The 23,847-nt window shown below is 44.0% G+C and overlaps 1 protein-coding gene across 1 annotated transcript in view; it reads left to right on the top strand.

Moving 5' to 3' along the window:
• The window catches only part of LOC309366281 (serotriflin-like), a gene marked incomplete at its 5' end in the record, with an annotated part of 39,172 nt that extends 21,780 nt beyond the window's left edge, over window positions 1-17,392 (top strand). The window contains 5 exons of the mRNA XM_081904730.1: window positions 9,251-9,338; window positions 12,980-13,128; window positions 14,466-14,560; window positions 15,830-15,918; window positions 17,038-17,392. Of these exons, the coding sequence (XP_081760856.1) occupies window positions 9,251-9,338; window positions 12,980-13,128; window positions 14,466-14,560; window positions 15,830-15,918; window positions 17,038-17,162 (546 nt within the window). The 3' untranslated portion in view covers window positions 17,163-17,392. The remainder of the gene's footprint in view (window positions 1-9,250; window positions 9,339-12,979; window positions 13,129-14,465; window positions 14,561-15,829; window positions 15,919-17,037) is intronic.
• Between the last annotated feature and the right edge of the window lie 6,455 nt (window positions 17,393-23,847).

Here is a 23,847-nt window from a genome sequence, read left to right on the forward strand (position 1 = left end):
GTATGCCCTTCCTCCTGACTGACTCCTGACCATCACCCCACCCTTCAGTGCGCCACCATGTGCAGGTGTGTCCAATGACTCAATGGAAGGTAGAGCCAGCAGAGGAACCAGAGATTCACTGACCGTTGGTCTTACTGAAGGTTGTCCAGGGATGGGAACTGGAGCATCAAGTCCCAGTAGCCTCCACGCCTGGTAACTGGCAGAACAAAGAAGTGGTCACTGTGACACCCCCTTTTCCGTGGGGTGGACAATGCCAGTGAAGTCTGTCTAGCAACCACAGAAGACTGGCTGGGCCCCCAATGTGGAAAACTCCATGTGGTTAGGGACCCCAGACAGGTCAATCCCATTTCTGAAAAGGGGAAACTTCTCCAGGGAAGGGACCCACACCTGAATCAGAGGCTGGACTAGCATCTCAAGCCCTGGCAGGTGTCAACAGAGTTGGAGATTCCATGCTAAGCCAGCTTCCCTGAATCCAAGGGCCATAGACAATAGGCTTGGCCTTCTTCGAGGGCCACCTTCTCAGTCTCGGCATTCTCCAGCCTGCCAAAGCAAGCCTGAATTAGCTGACCATCGAGGCCTTTCTTCAACTGAAGACAAGGTGGGCATTGAAAGTGGTGCTTGGCTGTGGCTTTAGGGGCCTTGACTTTGCCCTTCCAGCATGCTCTGGCCGCCTGTGAGTCACAATAGATACCAGGAAGCCAGAGAGGTGCAAAGTGCCCTCCCAAAAACCCTGTAAACAGTGCTGACAAGAGTAACTTTACCCTAAATCCACTGTGGGTCTGCCAATATGACCCTAGGACCACTTGTTCCCAGAGGGAGTGAGAGGCTTAGAATCATTCTATAACATATCACTAGTGTGGTATAGTGGTTTGAGCAGTAGACTTGTAATCTGCTCCTCCACATGCAGCTGCTGGATGACCTTGGGCTAGTCACACTTCTCTGAAGTCTCTCCGCCTCACTCACCTTACAGAGTGTTTGTTGTGGGGGAGGAAGGGAAGGAGATTGTTAGCTGCTTTGAGACTCCCTATGGTAATGATAAAGCAGGATATCAAATCCAAACTCTTCTTCTCTTCTACTTTCCACCCAAACTGAGTTGCCACTCTGGTGGGCAAGCTAGAAAATATTCATACAAGCTGAAATCCCACTAAGAAAAGAAGAGATCTTGGTTTAACTTTCCAAATGCAGCTGTTCTAAAATCTTTCAGGTAAGACATGTATTGAAGGCTGGACCACTCACAAGACTGGGATACATATGGATATCTGCTATAAGATGCATTTAAATACTCAATTCATGGTGGAGAAAGTGGTTGTGTAAATCACCTTAAGTAACCCTGATTTTGAGATGCTAGAACATTGGGAAGAGTTCTTCTTAGAAACATATTTATGGGAACAACTTAATTTGCACTGAAAAGTTCATTGCTAATATCTGTCATAGCCAAAAGTAAGACAATGCACCACTATGTGGACTCAGTTCACAATGGGCCAGTTCACGGACAATGGGCTGGTTCATAGACTCGCCCATCCAGGAATATAATATGCACACAAGGCCACAATTGTACTTCCCCTGTGCAATAACCTCCATTTCCCCACTCACTTGTCAGTGGCCAGGGTTATTCTTCTGAAGGAGGGAAGGATGAAGGTCTATGGGCAATGAGACCACCAACCAGAGCCATGTCTCCATCACACTGACAAAGTATTTGAACCTGCTCCCATTTTCTACCCATTTTCCACACCAATGCATCTTGTGTAAGAAAACCAGAATGAGAGGCCAAACCTTAAGACAAGCATAGGCAAACTCTGGCCCTCCAGATGTTTGTTACTACAATTCCCATCATCCCTGACCACTGGTCCTGTTAGCTAGGGATGATGGGAATTGTAGTCCCAAACGACTGGAGTTTGCCTATACCTGCCTTAAGATAATATGTGAGATATGATAACGTATTACGACATATTATTGGCTTAATGCTTTTTTTAAAAAAAGATCCAGCACAAAGAAAGCCATGGCATCCCTTGTTCTAGAAGAACATTTGAATAAGAACATTCAGTTTTGAACATTATGATTGTCACAATCCAGAGAGGACATGTAACCCAGTATAAGTCACTGTATTTTGCTTTTTCTGATACATCCTGATGCTCCCATGAATCCCTACTCTGCTTCAGCAGATTCCAGAAGCACATGCAGCAGAACATATGTGCAGCAATTATGTCAGGATGCTAAGTGGACAGAAGCAATCACTGAATGCTGGAATGCCACTTAGTATACCATCATCAACATCACCTCTGGAAAAATCAGCTGTGTGGCATCACTGCATAAAGAGATACAAGCTGCCAAGGATCAGCAAATGAGGGACACCAGAACATTTCCTATCACATCAGCAGTGCATAAATAGTGTAAGTAGTCAATAGCAGGCAGAGTCCAACTATTATCAGGAGGAGGGACTTAACCCTTCCCTTGCTACAGTCCTGATCCAGACTGGGCGACTGACACCTGCTTCCATTGGCTCAAATGGGAGCTTTACTTCCAATATAATTAGCAGGCACCAGGGATCAATGATGCCATTAAAGAAACAACCACACCAGCTAGTTTAATCTGTGGTGTCAGCTGTGTTCTACTGCAGACCAGGAAATACCAGACAGACATAGGAGAAACTGCTCTGGAGAGTCCCAGGATGGCAACCTATGCAGACAATTGTGACTGAGAAGCAAGATCCACTATGCTCAATGTGGTTTACTCCCAAATTGGTGCTTAGCACTGAAACTGTACATTCATGCCTGGAAATAGGCAATAAAACTAATTTCTGCATGTCGTAGGAGTGCTGAGGAATAGATACAATTATTATTTCAGAAGAAAACCTTGTCAAAAGGTAATGTAAAGAACTGCACATTTTTCTAGACACACAGGTAATAATGATCATTCGACGAAGAATGGACTATGCTACAATTAAGTCCTAAACTGAAGGCCCACATTGTTAGATCCGCACTTCTGAAGCCCAGACCCATATAACTGTGTAAACCAATCTTTTAATTTTTCTTATAAACTTTTACACACCCATTATCTATGCTTAATTAAGTATTCCATGTATTTGTTTAAATCTACGTTCAGTTCTTGCTCAGATTTATTTAATAATTATTCATTTAGATTCATACTGTTATGCTATTTATTTAGATGTTTTGCTTATGGTGGTCTATGACAATAATAATAGTAGTAGTAGTAGTAGTAGTGATTAGTATCCACACTGAATTTTCAGGTATTGGAAAAAATACATGACATGACATTTGCCCACCATCATGATGCTCCTGTGATCTAATCACATTTTATCTTCCTCTTCCTCCTTCAAGTACAAAGAATGTCTTCAAATCATATTGTGGGCAAAGGGGAGATTCAATTGGCAGTTCTGTATTATTCCTGTCGCAAATGTTTTAGCATATTTTGACAGAAGACCATCAATATTTGATGCGTTAATTGTTGTCTCATTTCCTCTTGAAAAAAAATATGTGATTCCAGGCTGTTAGCAACCTTTACAGATAGCAGCAGAATTTTATGGTTAATCTGCATCCCTGAAAAGAACAGTTCATATTTAGTTATTTACAGTGCTTTTTCCAGGAGGGTGCAGGGGTACACATACCCCTAAACATTTTGTGAATTTAAGCTTGGCTTCTTTGAGGGGCACTATTTTGATATGAGTAGGAAAATGAGAGTACCCCTAAACATTTTTTAAGGAAAAAAGCACTGGTTCTTTACAGAGTTTTCTTAGCTTTTCAAGAAAATTTGTCTCTTATAGGAAGCACACAATTTTGTATCGAAAGAAAGGGTAGCCATTATTATCCACTGCTGCCTAAAAAGCATTTATCCATGAATGTTAACACATACAACATTAAAAACCCTCAGATCTTTTAAATCAAGAGTAAAGGCAGGCACACCAGTGATCTGATTCAACCACACCCCTTAACTTTTGTAACCTATGCAAATGAAATGGGGTGTTGAAAAATTGGGTTTTCTAAACAGCTTGTGATCACATACTGCAATCTGCGCAATCTGTAATGACTCAGTGTCTTCAACCATTCATGATGGTTTGCAGTTGGTTTAGAGTCTTAGGCTGCAGCTGCAAACACATTCTGCTTTGGGGGGAAATGAGACTTGCTTCTAAGTAAATGTGCTTGGCTCTATGGGTGATGAAATGATGCCATAGGACAGGGGTCAGCAACCTAAGTCCCATGGGCTACAGGTGGCCCATGGGGGTTGTTTAACCGGCCCCTGAGCTGTCCCCAAACTGAGCCACCCACTCGGTGAGTCCTCACGTGCAGCGCAGCACGGGCACTCGCTTCTGCAGCGCCGAAAATTGCGTCTGCGCAAGCACAAGCAACAGAAATCGTGGGCGGGCTCACACACACACACACAATCCGGCCCACGGAGGGATCTCCACTGGAGTGAACTGGCCCAGGTGAGGTAAACCTTGCTGACCCTGCCATAGGATAAAGAACAAGCACAGACATCAATCCTTCATAAGAAGTTGGCAGGCATGAAAGAGCTCACTAATAAGAGATGCTTTGTTGTTGCATAGAAGATGGTCAATCAATTTCAGGAAATAATCTTTTTTTAAACAACCTAAGAGAAATCCAAAGTTCTCCGTGGTCAAAATTGTGTGATTTACTGTTGGACATTGAGTCATTCTGCAGAGAAGGAAACAGGAGTGGTATATAAGCGTAATATCATCCAGTGACATCCAGAACCTCCTTAAATCTACAAAGAAGGTTATTCCAGTCTTACTAGAAACAAGGAGAAAGGTAAGATTTTGGGAGGGAGGGTGCCAGTTTTATACCATAGTCTGCTATATCCCATAATCTGCTATATGAAGTTTATTAGCAGAGTTAAACAATTTAAGTTAGCTCAAGAGGTTACAACTTATTGATCAAATTTCTATTATTTATGTGCTTATTTCATAAAACATACTAGGGTTACCATATTTCATGAAAATCCAGACACAAAAGCTGTTGAGCTCTATTAGGCAAAGTTGTTGAGCTGTGTGGGGGGAGGGGGCAAAGTTGTTGAGTGATTTGCTCCTCCCAGGCACTGTTCCCGACAGCCAGATCCTGGGTATGTCCGGGAAATTCCGGATGTACGGTAACCCTGTTATCAGTAGGTATGAGTATCAAGGAAACCTTCTTGGAAGTGAACTGCACTGGACTGTATTCGTAGTATAGCTACACCTTCACACATTTAAACATATCCTTGTTTCCCTTTCTTTTTGCCCCAAGACAATTCTACTCATTCTAATCCTTCTATACTTCTCCATAAGAGGTTCAGCTAGTAAAAGAGTTCAGCTAGTGAACACATAACATGTGCCCTATTTCCCACTTTATTTTACTACTTGTGATCCTATGCATTCTGGCACCCTGGTCCAGAGATGAACTACAGTCACACCATTTTGGCACAAAGTTGTGTCCTTTATGGGTCATCCAAGAAGAAGAAGTGTTTGGATTTGATATCCCACCATTCACTCCCCTTCAGGAGTCTCACAGCGGCTAACAGTCTCCTTTCCCTTCCTCCCCCACAACAAACACTCTGTGAGGTGAGTGGGGCTGAGAGACTTCAGAGAAGTGTGACTGGCCCAAGGTCACCCAGCAGCTGCATGTGGAGGAGCGGAGACGCGAACCCGGTTCCCCAGATTACGAGACTACCGCTCTTAACCACTACACCACACTGGCTCTCACACTGAGGTAAACCACAGAAAAGCATAGCTCACACACTTTGAAGCCAGACTCCTTCCTACAAAACAGAAGGAGCTAGAAGACCCATAAACACCAAGCAGTCTCAATGTGATGTTCAAGAACTGGGAGGACAATTCCACACCCTCAAAGATGAGGACTCTCTATGTATTGTGCTAGTGCCATAAAAGTGACCTAAGTGTAGAGTGGTCCAGTGTCCATAGATGTGAAGAGAAGTGGAAGGTATATGGCTTAGAGCCAGTGTGGTGTAGTGGTTATGAGCGGTGGACTCGTAATCTGGGGAACCGGGTTTGCGTCTCCGCTCCTCCACCTGCAGCTGCTGGGTGACCTTGGGCCAGTCACACTTCTCTAAAGTCTCTGCGCCTCACCTACTTTACAGAGTGTTTGTTGTGGGGGAGGAAGGGAAACGAGAATGTTAGCCGCTTTGTGACTCCTTAGGGTAGTGATAAAGCGGGATATCAAATCCAAACTCTTCTTCTTCTCCTCTTAGAAGCTCCGCCCTAGAGGCAGTCTTCATAGCCAAGTACATCCATCCAGGATATAAGGTAAAAGGTAAAGGGCCCCTTATAGTTAAATCCAGTGACAAATGACTCTGGGGTTGTGGTGCTCATCTCGCTTTACAGGCCGAGGGAGCTGACATTTGTCCGCAGACAGTTTTTCCGGGTCAGGTGGGCAGCATGACTAAGCCACTTCTGGTGCAACGAAACACCGAAACCAGAGCAGTGCACAGAAACAAGCCATTAATCAGCTGCCAGCACGATATCAGTGTGGCTGAAAGGACCTAGTTGAGAACCTGTGATTGTACCACCTGTGAATTTTAGCATGTACTGGAAGAGATTTCTGTTGCACAACAGATATAAAAAATGGGAGTTCACTTTCTTCTCCTCCTGCTGCAGCCCCATACTTACTCACAGAATCTGTTCCAGGGTGATGGGAGCCCCTCCAGAGCAAATTGAGGGGCAATTCAGTGAACTGCAGGGGGAAAGAAAGGAAAGGATGGCTGCATAATAAAGGAAATTTGAAGGGCTCAGGCGGTGTTTTTCAGTGCAGCCACTGTGTCCACTAACCAGAGACAGAAGCAAAATAGTTCAGCGGGATGGAGTCAGATGCCAAGTGGTGACTCTGGAGGAGACACTTGCCTGCGGCACTCCTATTCCAGGAGGCACAAATCTACTTCTCAGCTGGTGCCACATGAGCAATTTGAAATGTAAACTACTACTCAGAAGAGTGGCACCATGTTTCAATAAGTACGCTCTTTATCTAAACAGAAACTCTAAGATAATCTCTCCAGTGTTATTTTGTTTTCAGAGATGATCCTGCTCATCGTGTTGCTGAGTCTTGCTGCTCAGCTGCAACAGCCTGCTTCAAGAGTAAGTTTTTTACGTTGTGCAGTGTAGCAATACTGAGAGATGCTAAACAGTCTCAGTCAGTGGGACATGAAAAGTTACTAAAGTTAGCTGGATTGTTTTCAAATACAAGATTTAGTTGGGCCAACTAAACCTTCACTTTAATAAGCCAAAATGCTTTTGACTGCTTCATCCATAAACACACTGAAGTGAAAAAACAAATGCAATTAACTTGGGTTAACCTTAAAACATGATGGAAGGATGGTCCAGTTACATATCCCACTAAAAGTAATGCTAAGTTTCTCATAGTTTTCAGTAGTGGACTTATCCAGAGGAGTCCAGAGACATATTGACGCCTCTGCATCACCCAACTGGAGGACCTGTTGATCTGCTCCATGGAGCCGGTGTGGTGTAGTGGTTAAGAGCGGTAGTCTCCTAATCTGGGGAACCGGGTTCGCGTCTCCGCTCCTCCACCTGCAGCTGCTAGGTGACCTTGGGCCAGTCACACTTCTCTGAAGTCTCTCAGCCCCACTCACCTCACAGAGTGTTTGTTGTGGGGGAGGAAGGGAAAGGAGAATGTTAGCCGCTTTGAGACTCCTTAAAGGGAGTGAAAGGCGGGATATCAAATCCAAACCAAAAAAAAAAAAAATGGTCAGCTACACAGAACACTTAAAATACATCCCTTCAATTTTGGTTGACAACTGATGTTTCATTTATGGCAGAAGAGCCTGACAGAAGCAAGGGCACACTTTCTAAGCATGTCCATGATTCTTAGTGAAAGTATGCTAAAGTTACATTGGTGTAATGAAAAATATAATCATATAAATAAATACAAGGAAAAAAAATACTCACTCTCTCACTTTAGGCACATGCACAAGGGGTTGCACCAGGTGAGCGACAGGAAATTCTTGACAAGCACAATGCTCTGCGGAGAGGAGTGCAGCCACCGGCAAGCAACATGCTGAAGATGGTAAGTGTTTTAAAGGTTTACTACGCTTTCTGGCTGGCAGAAAATTGCATGCGCTAGTTTATACGTATCTATTATTATTTATTGATTTATATTCCCTAGTGGCTACTACATGATTTGCAACTATAAACCCAATCTATAATTAAAATACACAATAACATTAACTTATTTTTTTTGAAAATAATATTTATTAAAGTTTTAAAAGTTACAAAATGAAAAAAAAATAAAAACACCATATTAAACAAAAACAAAACAGCACATCACAATAAGAAGGGGGGGGAAGAAACAGAAAAAAAACAGAAAAATAGAAACAAGTAAAAAACACATCAAACCTTCCCATAACTTATCTTTTATTTGCTTGTTTCATTGACCTCCTCACACCTCCCTTTTTTGTATTCTAGCTCGGTTAGCTATTTCGGCAAATCCTTTCCATCTTTTCCAATTTTTGTCCTGTCATTTATCTTAATATAATATATCTTAACTTTCCCTCCTTTCACCAATTAACAGTCTGTTTTTTCCTAAACCTTTATAACATTTCTGCTAAAACCACATAGCTTCATTCCAACATCCTTCTAACATTCATTAATTTTACAATGTTTCTGTAGATAGTCTTTAAATTTCTTCCACTCTTCCTCTACCGACTCTTTTCCCTGGTCTCAGATTCTGCCAGTCATTTCCGCCAGTTCCATGTAGTCCATCACCTTCATCTGCCATTCTTCCCGGGTTATTTAATTCATATATACGATTAAAAGCATGGACAATGAATATGCATTTTTCTCAGAAGCTAAGTAGTAGCTAAGAGCACCTAATTCAGCATTTTAACCTTGGTTTGAAGTGGGTTTACGGATCCTGGTAACTACTGTTACGTATGGTTGGCATGGATCAGGAAGAAGAAAACAAAAACGTGCGCACAACCCAGGTAGTATCTGAGAGCACCTAAGTCAGCATGTTTGAAAGCTGGCTGTTGCCATTAACCATGACTGACATGAGTCAGGCAGATGTAATACTAAGCCCAAGAGGGAAAAGACTGCACACTTTGATTTTGCTTCATGTATTCAAACCATGACATAGCCTGAGAATAACTATGATTAAAAAGACACACAAGTTTTTTTAAGAGAGCTGAAAGGTGAGAATGATCAGACAAATATGAGCCTCTCCATTTTTACATTTTGCATCCAGTCTCATGTTTAATACATATATTTTTCTTATAGGAATGGAGTGGTGCTGCGGAAGCAAATGCCAGAAACTGGGCAAGTAGATGTAGATATGAACACAGCCAAAAAGAACAAAGAACTGCTGGCAAGTATAGCTTTCACTAAGCATTGTAGAAATAATTTAGAGATCTGAAATATAATCCACATTTAGTCACCATTCACTAACTCTTCAGCAACCCTGCTATTGTCATTCTGCAGATAATACTGAAAATACTGGAGGAATGCCACTAAAAGAGGAACAGTGGAATGTTCTGGTTCTTTCAAAAATTTGAGGTCAGAATTCCACACTCAGTTCTGACCAGCTAAGCTTTGTCTGCCGGAGTGGAGGAAGGGGTGTGTGGTGGGGGCGGACCACCCTGGGTGTGGTGTCTTCGCTGAGGGGGGTGACATTTGGCACGCCATCCGCCCGCAACTCCCAAGCCTAACCCAAGCCGTAGGGGGAAGGGGGAGCTGCGCCGCTTTGCCATTGCCATTTCTCCCTTCCCCTTTGTTTCGACAGCTCAAGGGAGACTTGGGAGTCGCAGGCAGGCGGGACACTGAATGTCCACCATGGGTGACTCGCTCCACCTCCCCGGCTGCAGGGTGCGCGTGCCACTCCGTGCACCCGAGTGGCTATCCTGCACCTGGGAGGGCACCCTCCGCACCCCACACCCCTCAGGAGTGCGTCCCGCCCTGGGCAGCCTAGCATATGCTCTGCCACCGTTTGTCTGTACACACACTTTACACCACGCGTGTCCAAAGTCCGTTTCGGGGGCCTAATCTGGCCCGCTGGTCAGTTTAATCCAGCCCCTGTAGCAGTTTATTTCTGGGGGGAAATCCCAAGAAAACCTCAACAACTTTGGACGGCCCTTCACTTCATCAAATCTGGCCCTCTTTGAAAAAAGTTTGGACACCACTGTTTTACACCAATGATGCATACTCCCTCGTTCTCTGAGAATGGTCATGGGACTCACTTGAGTTCCAGCTGGAAAAAAGCCCTGCTTCCACATACTCTATTATGATCTGGTTTTTTTAAGCATTATTTATGGTCAAAGAAACTGACCCACCAACTCCAGGTTCTCAGAGGGGAAGTGGACTTTGTGGCTCTCTGTTGATTTGTGTAACTTATTTAGTAAGGTAAAGGTAAAGGTAAAGATACCCCTGCCTGTACGGGCCAGTCTTGAGAGACTCTGGGGTTGTGCGCCCATCTCACTTAAGAGGCCAGGGGCCAGCGCTGTCCGGAGACACTTCCGGGTCACGTGGCCAGCGTGACATCGCTGCTCTGGCGAGCCAGAGCCGCACACGGAAACGCCGTTTACCTTCCCGCTGGTAAGCGGTCCCTATTTATCTACTTGCACCCGGAGGTGCTTTCGAACTGCTAGGTTGGCAGGCGCTGGGACCGAGCAGCGAGAGCGCACCCCGCCGCAGGGATTCGAAACGCCGACCTTTCGATCGGCAAGTCCTAGGCGCTGAGGCTTTAACCCACAGCGCCACCTGCGTCCCCAAACTTATTTAGTAACTGATGGCAAATGTGTTTTCATATTGTGCTGTTCTTGATTATGAGGCTTTTGATCGGCCAGTTTTCCCTTATCTTGGTAAACTGCTGTACAGTGTTGCCTTTTTTGCACAAGTTTCTTTAATATTTTTCTCTACATCTTTATTTTTCTTTATATACCTATGATCATCGCTTGAGACACTTCTTCATGTGTCACACCATGAAAGGTCTAGATGGTGTAAATTCGACATTAGGCCTTTTCTGCAGTGGCTCCCCATTTTGCGGACTGCTCTACGCAGAGAGGCTCAACTGGAACCACCATTATATATCTTTAGGAGCCAGGCAAAAACTTTCCTCTATAACCGTAGCGCTATCAGTCAGTTTGGTTTATTGTGTTTAGCAAGAAGCTATTACACACTTAAAAACAATAACAGGAATGCTAATAATAACAGGAATACTGCACTGCTGCTAATAATGATTAACATTTCTACTCCCCAACCCCTACCACTTTAACTATAATTGGCCTTTAACTATCTATGGCCTTTTAGAAATGGGTGGGATTCTTTAATGTATTTCTTTTTCTTCTTGGTTTTATGGTTTAGCTAGTGTCATGGTGGGGTGGGAGCTGTCTGGCTGCCTGATTGATTGGTTGGTTGGTTGGTTGGAAGTCACTTTAGGTTGCCGTGGGTAAGATAAAGCAACTAACATATTTAATAAATAATAGGAATAATCTCCTTCACTTATGCTTGAATATGCTCAGTTGTTTACTCCCTTTCTTGAATTGTTGAAATACTCTGCTTTTTAACATCTTTATGCGCCCCCTTGCCCAGATTATCCGGAGCTTTGGGCTGGGCTGTCACCAATATGCTGATGACACTCAGCTCTATCTGCTGATGGATGGCCACACTGACTCGGCCCCGAACACACTGACCAGATGCTTGGAAGCTGTGGCTGGATGGTTTCGTGGGAGCCGATTGAAACTAAATCCTTCGAAGACAGAGGTCTTATGGCTAGGTCGGGATGGCATGGGGATGAGGGACCAATGCCCTTCTCTTGCGGGGGCCCAATTAGTGCCATTGCCTTCCGTTAAGAGTTTGGGTGTAATCCTTGACGCCTCCCTTTCCACGGAGGCGCAAGTTACAGCAACAGCCAAGGCGACATTTTTCCACCTTCGCCGCATCAAGCAGTTGGTCCCTTACCTTTCCCGCCCCGACCTGGCCACAGTGATCCATGCGACGGTCATCTCCAGGCTTGACTACTGTAATTCGCTCTATGCGGGGCTGCCCTTGAAGCTGTCCCAGAAACTCCAGCGGGTACAGAATGCTACAGAATGCTGCAGCGAGGCTCCTCATGGGGTCTCTGCCATGGGAGCATATTCACCCAGTGCTTTTCAAGCTGCACTGGCTCCCGGTGGAGTACAGGGTCAGATTTGAGATGCTGCTTTTGACCTTTAAAGCCCTTCACGGCCTAGGACCCTCGTACCTACGGGACCGCCTCTCCTGGTATGCCCCACGGAGAGCCTCAAGGTCCATAAATAACAACACCCTAGTGGTCCCAGGCCCTAAGGAAGTTAGATTGGCTTCAACCAGAGGCAGGGCCTTTTCAACTCTGGCTCCGTCCTGGTGGAACGCTCTGCCTCATGAGACCAGGGCCCTGCAGGATCTGATTTCTTTCCGCAGGGCCTGTAAGACAGAGTTGTTCCGCCTGGCCTTTGGCTTGGAGCCAATTTGATTCCCTCCCTCTCTTTTTTTTCCCTTTCTTTTCCTTCTCCTCCTGCGATGAGGCTACATTTTAATATTTTAATGTTCCATTATTTTAATGTTGTATTTTATTTTTGTTTTTAAGTTGTAATCATTCATCTTGTTTTTATTATTGCTTGTAAGCCGCTCTGAGCCCGGCCTTGGCTGGGGAGGGCGGGGTATAAATAAAAAATTATTATTATTATTATTATTATTATTATTATTATTATTATTTTATTATTATTATTTTATTATTATGTTATGGGGGTGAAGAGAGAGAGAGCGCACTATACCTTTTGCTTTGGAACTACAGTATTGTTGTACATGCAAATGTATACAGATTTACTTAAGCAGACAGATCTGGGGGGGGGGGGGGACAAATCCTGCTTGGAATAAGCAAGTTTTACCGGTTGTAGCATGTTTCTCCAAAGCATTGAAGAGCTCCCCTTGTTTATAGAATTCCCCGAATCACTAATAATGACTTTTGTTAATGTTAACCGTCTCCACTTCTAGATGGATTCCCATGTGGTGAAAATTTGCTCATGTCAAGTGGCCCTATGGCATGGTCTAAAGTAATTCAAGAGTGGTACAACGAAGTGAAAGATTTCCAGTACGGTGTTGGAGCGGTCCCTGCAGGAGCCAAAGTTGGCCATTATACCCAGGTAACTCAAACACCGTTTTGTATCTTTGTCAAGCGCATGGTTCAGCTAGTCAATCCATGTCTGACAGCCCACTTGCATCTTGGCTTGTTGCTGCCTGTAGTGGGGTACGAGAGCTGGAAAAAAGAAATCCACATTTAGACAAATCTAAAATGTCTGGGATACAAATTTTCATGGCCCTCTGGCAGCTATAGTGGCTCCTAGGAGGCTTAATTTGGTCACAATCAACTATAGACTTCAGAATTAACACTAAATGCATTAGTTCTGGTAAATGAGCCACCATAGTCGCTGGTGGGCTGTGAAAATTTGTGTCCTGGGCTTTTTAGATTCATCTGCAGTAGTGCTATTTTTCTGGAGAGAGAGGTGCTGGAACTCACCATGAACACCTCCCTTAGCATAGCACCTGAGAGGCGCCCTGTACAGTCTACCCATGTACTATCTGAAGCCAAAGGGTGTGTTGGTTGCCAGATGTGAAATACATTGGCATTATTTTCAGCTCTCCCACCACACTACTGGGACTGTGCAAAAGAAAAGATATAGAAACCAAGGAAGGTTCTTGTGCCCCCAACAGGGGACACATCACATGGCAGGCAGACTGTTTTTGGTTTGGTGGTTCACTTTGGGCAGGGTCGGCCTCTCGCATATATTCCTATTCATAGTTTTCACACAGGAAGTTCAGGTACTGGATCATCGTTCTCTCTCCTACACTTTTGCTTCTGTGGGTTCTTCAGGCACCCATGAGGCCATTCCTATTCACAGCTGTATATAGAATCATAGACTGACAGAACTGTAGAGTAGGAAGGGACCGTGGGGATCATCTAGTCCAGGCATGTCCAACAGATAGATCGTGACCCACCAGTAGATCACTGGATGTTTGTGTTAGATCACTGGTAGATCACTGCTCCCCCCCCCAGAAGCTCAACAACTTTGACCTGAAAAAGCTCAACAACTTTGACCTGAACCCCAAAAACGGGGGTAGATCACTGCCAGTTTTTAACTCTGTGAGTTGATCACAGTCTCTTGTGATTGGCCCCTGGTCTAATCCCCTGCAATGCAGGAATCTTGACCCTGAGATTAAGTCTCTCATGATCTACCAAATGAGCTATTTCTGAGCAGCTACTGCCAGAGGAAGAAAATGATTGAAATTGTTATCTGGAAATTGTTTATTTCTTTAGTATCGTACTCCTTTTCAAGGTGCTCCTAATTATACACAACACAAAGTGGTGATTGATTTATTTTTGCGGGGGGAGTTTAAATGGTATTGTCAGATGAATGTTTTCCTGGCTCAAAACAGTTAGATTCTAACTGTTTTTCTTGTGTGGATGTTTTTATATCTACAGGTGGTTTGGTACAGGTCTTACAAAGTCGGTTGCTCTATGAACCAGTGCCCTCAAAATTCCCTAAAATACTACTACGTTTGCCAGTACTGCCCTGCGTATGTATCATTCAGTCAGTCCGTCATTAAACCTCTTAGTCATTTCTTACCCAAGGTCTCTAAGGGACTTGCAACACATTTAAAACATAAATTAAAAGGCATTATACTATAAAAACAGAATGAAACAACTTCATTAAGAACCACAGGATGCATGGGCAACACACTAGTAATGTATTAACTCTGCATTTCAATGGTTGCCAACCAACTAGAAAACAAAAACAGCCAGGTCGTTCCTATTAGCTTTGAGCCATTTGCCAGGAAATCAGGAAACAACAGTGGATTTTTTTTTAAAGGGCTGAGTCAAAACACCTCAGAAAAGAATTTTCTGGAAATCTATGGAAAACTTTATTTATTTATTGGGTCCTGTGAACAGCTGGAGATTTTCACTCCTCCTCTGGCGAATATTCAGTGACAGGCCCTCCCTAATTTCACCACCCATTACGGTTTGGGGCACTGGTGAATCCAGTTTAACCTTACCTTCATATTGTTGCTGAAGGAAGCAAAGGGCTGTGCTCCCACTCCTTGCAGCTCTCCTCTCTTAGTGCCCATGGCTTCTGTCATCCACCAATACACACCTGCAGTATATTCAACATTAAGTGAGCCACAGTGCCTCAGAAAAGAATGTTCTCACTTAGTCTAATTTTTTAAGCTTGTTGTAAACCAGGTGTGGGAACCACCAACCCAGAGACCTAATTAGCCTTGCTCCCAGCCATTCAAGCCCCACCAGGTGCTGGGTTTTGTCATTTGAAGAGTTAGTTGGCCAGTCTACATTTTCCTGGACTTGAATAGAAGAACTCATAGTAATAGGCCTAATTGAACATATATTTGGGAGGCAAAGAAGATACTGCATCTCCTCCTCTTGCCCCCCCCCCACTCCTGCAGCTGCACTGCAGGCACAGAAGTGTTCACTCCTGCTCAGTTTGACGACCTGGCTGTGTTCCCCTGCTGGGAAGAGGAGTGCAGCCAAAGTTCCTTCTTCCCACACAATGTCCCATCTCCTGACAGCCCAAACACTCTGGGAGGGTGATCCTATCAGTGCTGTCTCCACCCAACTCATCCAAAGCCCAGGTCTACCTGAATTAACCTTAATTCAATTCAGGCTGAAGGCTTTAGCTGAAACCAGTTCACATTGCACAATATTTGTGCTATAAGTTCATTGATTAAATAAATGGAATAGAACTTATCTAATTAAGAAAATAATTTACTGAGATTATACCATCATTCTAGTCAAATATATCCTTGTTTACTCTTTCACTTTCATCATTCCAGAGGGAACATAGTAGGGTCACTTCAAACCCCATATAAATCTGGGTCACCTTGTGCGGACTGCCCTGGCTCATGCGACAATGGATTATGCAGTGAGTAGAAATAACTTCAAATATTATCACAATGCCTTTTTGTACTTTAGAAAGGGCACTTAATTTTGGAAAAAGAACATTTCTGTGAGGGAACAGGGAAGTAAAAAGGAGGAGAGTGATTGACAAGAACAAGGAAACAACAAGAACTGGACAGAACTGGAGTGGGAACATTTGGGATATCCAGATTTGACAAGCTTATGGATATAAAATTGGAGTTTATACTCCTGGATATAAAAATCTGGATAGAAGAAATGGGCCCCCTTTGATAGACTCCTTCTATGATTGGACATCTGTAATTTAAAAAAAAAAAAAAAGACCGGTAAAGAACCAGAGGGATGTGGGTTTAGTGAAATGTGGGTTCATCAGGAAGACATTAGAAGTGGAGGGATAGGAGGAACGCAACAGGGAAAGAGGGGAGGGAAATTTGGAATCCAAAGGTTGTAAAATTATTGTTTGTTTTTATTCTATCTTTATCTGTACTATATTTGAAAGGGGGGAACTCGTGGAAGGGAATAGGTCGACCTTAGGGGATGGAAATTTGGATAAATTGAGTTATTGATGACGAGTGTATTTTGGGAATAAGAATTTGTTGAATATTATTGCTTTTTTGGAAGATTTGGAACACAAGAGGGGGTGGGGAGGGGAAGTCCTGGATATTGGAAAAAGTTTATGAATTGGATTTTATTTGTTTTAATTTGGAAAACCTTAATAAAAATTATTTTAAAAAAAAATAGAAAGGGCACTTAATAAGAATGGATTCCAGTAAATTTGATGGAAGCTTATTCCTGAGTAGATGTGCACAAAATTGTAGACCCCATAACCTTCCTTATTCTGTAGGTGGTTGCAGGATGTCTATGTAAATGTTCTCATGACCTGCACATCCACCTTTACAAACATGCCCAATTTATTCTGGGTTACAGCCAGGATTGCTAAACTAATTACTAATTCAGTTCCTACATTCATTAAAACAACTGCTAAATAATGTTTTAAGTGGGGGGCTTTTTCTTGTAAATCAGCTCCACTATAGCAACTGAAAATGAAAGCATCTCTTGAGTTTGAGTCACAGGGGCATTTTGCTTTTGTTAACTCTGATGTGTTCTTGTCCTTTTTCATTTTCAGCCAATCCTTGCAAACATGATAATAAGTACATCAACTGTGATGAGGCCGTGCAATCGCAAGGGTGCAAGGGCAGCATTGCAAATGACTGTGCTGCTTCTTGCTATTGTCAGAATGAAATAAAATAGGGGGTCCCCCTGCGTGATCTTCGTTGAACTCTGCATTCTCATTTAATTTTCATCCTCCAGCATCTTCTGACAAATCCCATCCAAATGAAATTTGTTGATTTGTTTTTGAATCGGAAAACTCATAAAAAGTCTTGCATGCATGGATGTTTTCATTCTTTCTTTTTGCCTGATGGGGAGGAATGGAAGTTGGGAGTAGGGTCTTACAGTCGCAGGGAAAATAACAGACACAGAGATGCAAAAGATCCCAAGAAGGACACAATGTATGGCTGATTAAATGTGAATGGAAGGCGGACAAACGAAATGAAATCAACACAGCATAAGCAGCTGCTACACCTGGGCCCACCCTGACATAACACAGGTGAAAATTCTCAAGCCAGGAAGAGAATAAAAATCGATGAGTTAATTGAGTTTAGAATGTGAGACTGCACATGATCAGAGCATTTTGTTGCAGTTTATCAAGGTCTGCGAAGTGGCTTGTGTACCCAGAGTGGAACGTAGCAACCAAAGTACAGAGGATGAGGAAATGTTTGCTTTCTTGGCTTTGTCATGAGTTTCTTCACATCACATTATTTATGTATTTATACACACACACACGCGGGCCCACATTTGTATTGAACTTTTCCCCATCAACGGGCAAGAAAAGTCTCTCTGGCGTGATGCTGTAGCCCAGTGAAGCAGTACAAAAACAAGAGTTGGCATTAGTTTTATTTGGTTCCTTTGTGGGAGCATAACACTGGTAACCCATTTTCATCAGTGAGATATTGGAGGGCCAGCTACTCTAAACAGGAAAGACCCCTAAGCAGGTATATTTAGAGGAGTTGGAGAGAGAAGGGCCCAGAAACAAGAGGGGGGCCCTGACTCTTGTGGGACCAGGCGTCGGGCTCCCCAACCCTTATAAACAAGAGACAAATGAGACTGGTTTTGGGGTCAAAACAGGCCACAGTTTTATTGAATACAGATGAAAGAGGATTGGCTTGGGCATGGGGCAATCTAAATACTTCCGGCCCACCCGCTGGAAGTGAGGCGTGGTAAATCCAGGTGAGGGTTCCTAAGACTTGCCTCAAATAGGGTGACCACTGTCTGGGGAAGTGCCTTCAGCCCTGGCTTCACTGACTTGGAAGATTTATAGATCCAAGCATCTATAAATTTAGAAAGCCAAAACATGAAGGTGATATTTTATCAGATGGCAGCAGGTGCTGAGCACCCTTAGCAACAACGGCATGTCTGTATCCAAGTCCCACCAGGGACTCAAGAAGGTAAGGGGCTCCCAGGTCAGCAGAATAAATCCAACAAACTTATTGTACCTGCTGCTAGCCTGACACTGGCCAGAGGAGGACAATCTAACTGTATACTGGAGTGTGTTTGTTTAAGCACTTTCCTCTGTGTCCATACTATTTCATTCACTGTCCAAGTGTGCTGCCTTTCTTCCTATATACATAAAAATGTAAGGTTGTCATCACACAGCCCCCATTGGATGACTTGTAGTGCATGTAACCATGTACAGTATGCATGCATCCCTGTACAGTGTAGGTGTATAACAACTGACTGGTAGGGGAATTCCTGTAGCTCCAATAAAACAACCGAGAGATGCATGGAGGGAGCTAGTGGTATAAGCCTTCTTCCCTGGGAGTATGAAGCATGCAAAGTACTAGGGCACACAATAACCCTCAAGAACAAATGGGCAAGGGGGGAACTTAAGAGGCTATGAGAAAGTCGCACAGCATCTACCTTCCATCATAATTTATGGGACTTCTTAGCCTGTCAAAGGCTATAAAATGTTGACAGGAGCCCCAAACATTAACAGTAACCTGCCCCAAAGAGAAAATGGGTGTGTATGATAAAATTACCCCCCTTCACCACAGAAAAACCACCCTGCATTCCTGGAATGGAGCAGGGAGGATTGAAAACTGCCCCCTGGTGGGCTGCACAATAGGGTGAGGAGAAGGGGAATGTAGGGAACCCAGGAGAAACCCCCACAGAGCCTGCAACCACTGAACCCTGCTGCCTCAAAGGGGGCTGTAAACAGCACATTGTTGTGGGGGAAGCTGGCCAGGATGCCCACCCAGCTCCCAGAGGCCATACACCATGGTGATCTTGATGAGGCCACCACACCTGCCACTCACCCCAGCTTCTGCAGCTGCCAACCCATCTCTATGGATTATGATAACCTTGGAGCAGGAGCCATGAGGAAACCACAGTTGCCGGGCACACTTTAATGCCCCAAACACATCTGACTTCCACCTAGGCCCAACCTACTAAGTAAATTCTTATGATCCTGAATCATTAAGGTTTCAATGGTGTTTTCCCACCAGATTTGTCCCTGTTTTTGAAATAATCTGAAGGCTATATTTTTTTTTTTGTTTGCAAATATGGGGAGGTTTACTTGGGGATTGCTGTTTCATTTCTGATTTCCTGATATGTTTTTGATTTTCATTTATTAGCTAATTCAAGCAGCCCATATTGTTTCCATAATGACAAAGTAACCAACAATGTTTAATAATCTCTTTAATATAATTAATTGCAATCAGTGGAGGCAGTCCTAGACAAAGTTTCCTCTTATATGACGAGGCGGGGGGAAGTATAACATTTTGCCTGAGAAGAGACCAATGTTTTTAATGTTCCAAACATAGGTTGCTTTTAACAAAATCTTTTAGTCATAGCAACCTGAGCATATATTGTAGGCTGAACCATTCACAAGATTGGAATGCAAATAGATACCTGCTATAAAATGAATTTTAAACATTATTTCACAGTGGTGAAAATGATTATATAGCGTATCCACCCTAAAAGAGGGCACATGTTGCAGTGAGACCTGGAGGCTGACCTCCTGGTTGTAGGTGGGTATATTGGACAGCCACAACACCCGATTGGTAGGTCCCTCGTTGCTGGGTTTAATCTGGCCAATGGGGTGCAGTCTAAACGGACCGAGGGACCTATATATACCTATGCACATGACCCAGAGATTCCTCTTTCGGCTCGTGCATCAGAACACCCACCTGCGATTGACCTTGCTATGCTGTCGTGTGTCGTCTGTCGTTGGGACAGGGGCACGGCAGGAATTTTCCCCACTTGGCTGATTGGCTGTTGCCATTTGGGTTGCGCCTGACGGGTAGCAAATCGTCACAACTTGTAAGGTTATGGATAGGCACTGGTTCAGGTGATAGGGATGGGAGAACGGTCTCACCATCCCTATGTGAAGGGTATTCCGGTAAAGGAATCCAGGGACTCAACCCAAAAAGGGGTTGTGCCCATGCCTGAGTCCAGGGGAGTATCTGGGGAGTGGACAGAGTCTGCTCCTGGGCTTTTCAACTACCTCAGGTGTTCACCCTTGGCTGACCTATGACAGAGCTCTGGGTCAGTGCTACGGTACCTGCAAGGGTGCAGGGAGCTAGTCGAACCAGAGCCCATGCAACCACTCACCTTTCTGTAATCAATAAAGTTGTGGCCTAAATTCTGCCAAAAACCAAAACTAAAATTTGAGTCAATTGTGTGTTTATTTTAGGGGGGAGGTCTCTGGGTCTGAACACACAAAAAGCCACCTTCACTGGTTCTCAGTTGTAAGAACACTTGGAAGTGTTCTTTTTTAGAAATATATTTATGGAGACGACTAATATTTTTCATAGCCAGAATTAACACAATGGGACCACTCAGACTCAGTTTGCAATAGGCAAACTGACAATGGGTTTGTGGACAATGGGTTCATGGACAATGGGTTTGTGGACTTAACCATCTAAGAATTTAATATGCATATAAGGCCATGATTGTACTTTAATTGAGCAATAAATCCTCATTCTGGCCGCTGATTTTTAAGTGGGAAGGATTGCTCTTCTTTCATAGAGAAGTGGATGAAAGAAAGCCTACCAATGCAGAAATGAGACCACCCTCCAGACCCCTGACTCCATAGGACAAGCATAGTATTGGAGCCCAGCCCAATCTTCTCACTATTTCCCAAACCAACCCATATTGTGTTGCTGTTGTTTAGTCGTTTAGTCGTGTCAGACTCTTCGTGACCCCCTGGACCAGAGCACGCCAGGCACTCCTGTCTTCCACTGCCTCCCACAGTTTGGTCAGAATCATGTTTGTAGCTTCGAGAACACCATCCAACCATCTGGTCCTCTGTCGTCCCCTTCTCCTTGTGCCCTCCATCTTTCCCAACATCAGGGTCTTTTCCAGGGAGTCTTCTCTTCTCATGAGGTGGCCAAAATATTGGAGCATATTGTGTTAGAAAACCAAAACAAGAGGCAAAACTTCAGTCTAGTAAGTGAGGTATAAATGACATATTATTGGTCCTGTGCCAACTACTTATCAAGAAGCGTTCAAGATATAGCTTGTTCTAGCCGTATGTTTGATTTTGAGCATTATAGCTTGTAGAAATCAAGAAATTACTTACAATATTACTTACTGTTTTTTGCTTCCCCATTGTCATGTTCTACCTAAATAGGTTACAGAAGTGCCGGAAGGGCTGGCTTAAGACCTACAGAAGCCCTAAGCAACCCTGTATCTGATTTTTTAAAAAAGCAATACGAAACCATAAATTAAAATAATATTTTTCAAATGACATGAAACTTACATGTGTGCTGAAATTAAAATCACTTTTCTGTCTAGATTTTCTGATTGCAAAATTCTGGATGAATTCATCGAAGCTGACTTGACGAAGCATGTCTCCAGTGGCAGAGGAAGGGGGTGCGGTGGGGGCAGACCACCACTTGGGGTCAGGGTGACAAAATGCCGGGCAGCACTCAATGCAGGACCTGCAGTGCACCCGAGCTACACGTGTCTCCTGGGAGAGACACGGTGGCTTAGGCGCACGCAGGCTCCACGCTGCCTAAATGGTCCTCCCGCTGCCTCCCTCCCCCCAGCTGTAGGACGACTGAGTGGGAGGAGCGGTGGACTCGTAATCTGGTGAACCGGGTTCGCTTCCCCACTCCTCCACATGCAGCTGCTGGGTGACCTTGGACTAGTCACACTTCTCTGAAGTCTCTCAGCCTCACTCACCTCACAGAGTGTTTTTTTGTGGGGGAGGATGGGAAAGGAGATTGTGAGCCACTTTGAGACTCCCTAAGGTAGTGATAAAATGGGATACCAAATCCAAACTCTTCTCCTTGGAGGCCCCGCGGAGCGTGCTGCCCCGGCTCGCCCCATGGGCAGCTGGCCCCGCCCACTGCCCCAAGAACCCGATCCGCTTGCTCCGCCGCTGCATGTCTGCTTCCCTACACAGCACAGAAAGGGAATCAAGCCCGTCCTGAGAGTTTTTTATTCTGTTTAGCTGAGAAAAAGGACAGAGCACTTGTTAGAAAAATACATTGTACACCCTCCGCACACTTAGAAATACACACTGTGTTCCATCATTCCATATTGCATCATTGTGAGAATATATTGTTCATCAGATAAGTGCATATAGTTTAGAAAAGAAAATCTACCTGGTGCTTCTTCACCTCTCCTCTTCATATTAGCGTCAACTTCAATTACAGCATAGATATCAGATATTTGTCTTTGAAGTGCAGTGCTGTTCCTATCGCACTGCCACTGGCTTGTTTTTTCATAATTTTCTCGCAGTACTGGGCTTTCTTTGCAGTCAGTATAAGGCAATATATCTTTTGATATGTCTTCTGCAGGCAAGTCGGCTGTAGCCATAAAATTTCTCACTTTTCTCAGTGCAACCATTTTTTAAAAGCCTCCTACCTTGTGGAATTCCCTTCTAAGAGACATAGAGTTGGCACTATCAATCCGGGAACTCCAGGACTCATTTAAGGGAAGAGGCTCAATAGCTGGCTCCTGTCAGGAGAGGCAATGATCGGTATCTGTGTGATCCCTGTGATCTGCTGGCGGAGTCTGAAATGTTAATGAGCACCTCAGTGCTTCCTTCTCTCTGCAGTTCTGCATCAGGAAGAGAAAAGGCATTGCCCTGATTAATGCTTCAGATGTTAAAAAGAACAGATGTTAGAAGGCCATGGAGGGGTTTACAAGGGTGTGTTTCACTGTACAGTTGGACTTGGGTTACATTCAGTGATAGAACAATATGGGGAACAAGGTGTCTCTCTGTGTGTCCCCTCCATCTTAGGAGAAAGGAGTAACTTCAGACACCTCCTCCACAGCTGTCACAGCCTGGTCAGGTTTGTGGGCAGCTGTACCCATATCTATAAAACCAGAGTCAGATTTATATGTATTAGCCAACTGGTATCAAGTGATTTGCTTTTAAATTCTATTTCAGAATTGTGTAAGTTTAATTTACAATGAATGGATGTCTCTATCATCAAAACAAATCAATTGGATTGCCATATTGTGTCTTGAAATGAATTACAGTGGTGCCTCAGGTTACAGACGCTTCAGGTTACAGACTCCGCTAACCCCGAAATAGTACCTCGTGTTAAGAACTTTGCTTCAGAATGAGAACAGAAATCGCCCAGCAGTGACTACTTCAGTGTTTTTTAAAAAATATGAAATACAGTGGTACCTCGGGTTAAGAACTTAATTCGTTCTGGAGGTCCGTTCTTAACCTGAAACTGTTCTTAACCTGAAGCATCACTTTAGCTAATGGGGCCTCCTGTTGCTGCTGCACCACCACCACGCGATATCTGTTCTCATCCTGAAGCAAAGTTCTTAACCCGAGGTACTATTCCTGGGTTAGCGGAGTCTGTAACCTGAAGCGTCTGTAACCTGAAGTGTCTGTAACCCGAGGTACCAT

The sequence above is a fragment of the Podarcis melisellensis genome, assembly GCF_964234715.1.
Source record: "Podarcis melisellensis genome assembly, chromosome: 3".
NCBI classification, from domain to species: domain Eukaryota; kingdom Metazoa; phylum Chordata; class Lepidosauria; order Squamata; family Lacertidae; genus Podarcis; species Podarcis melisellensis.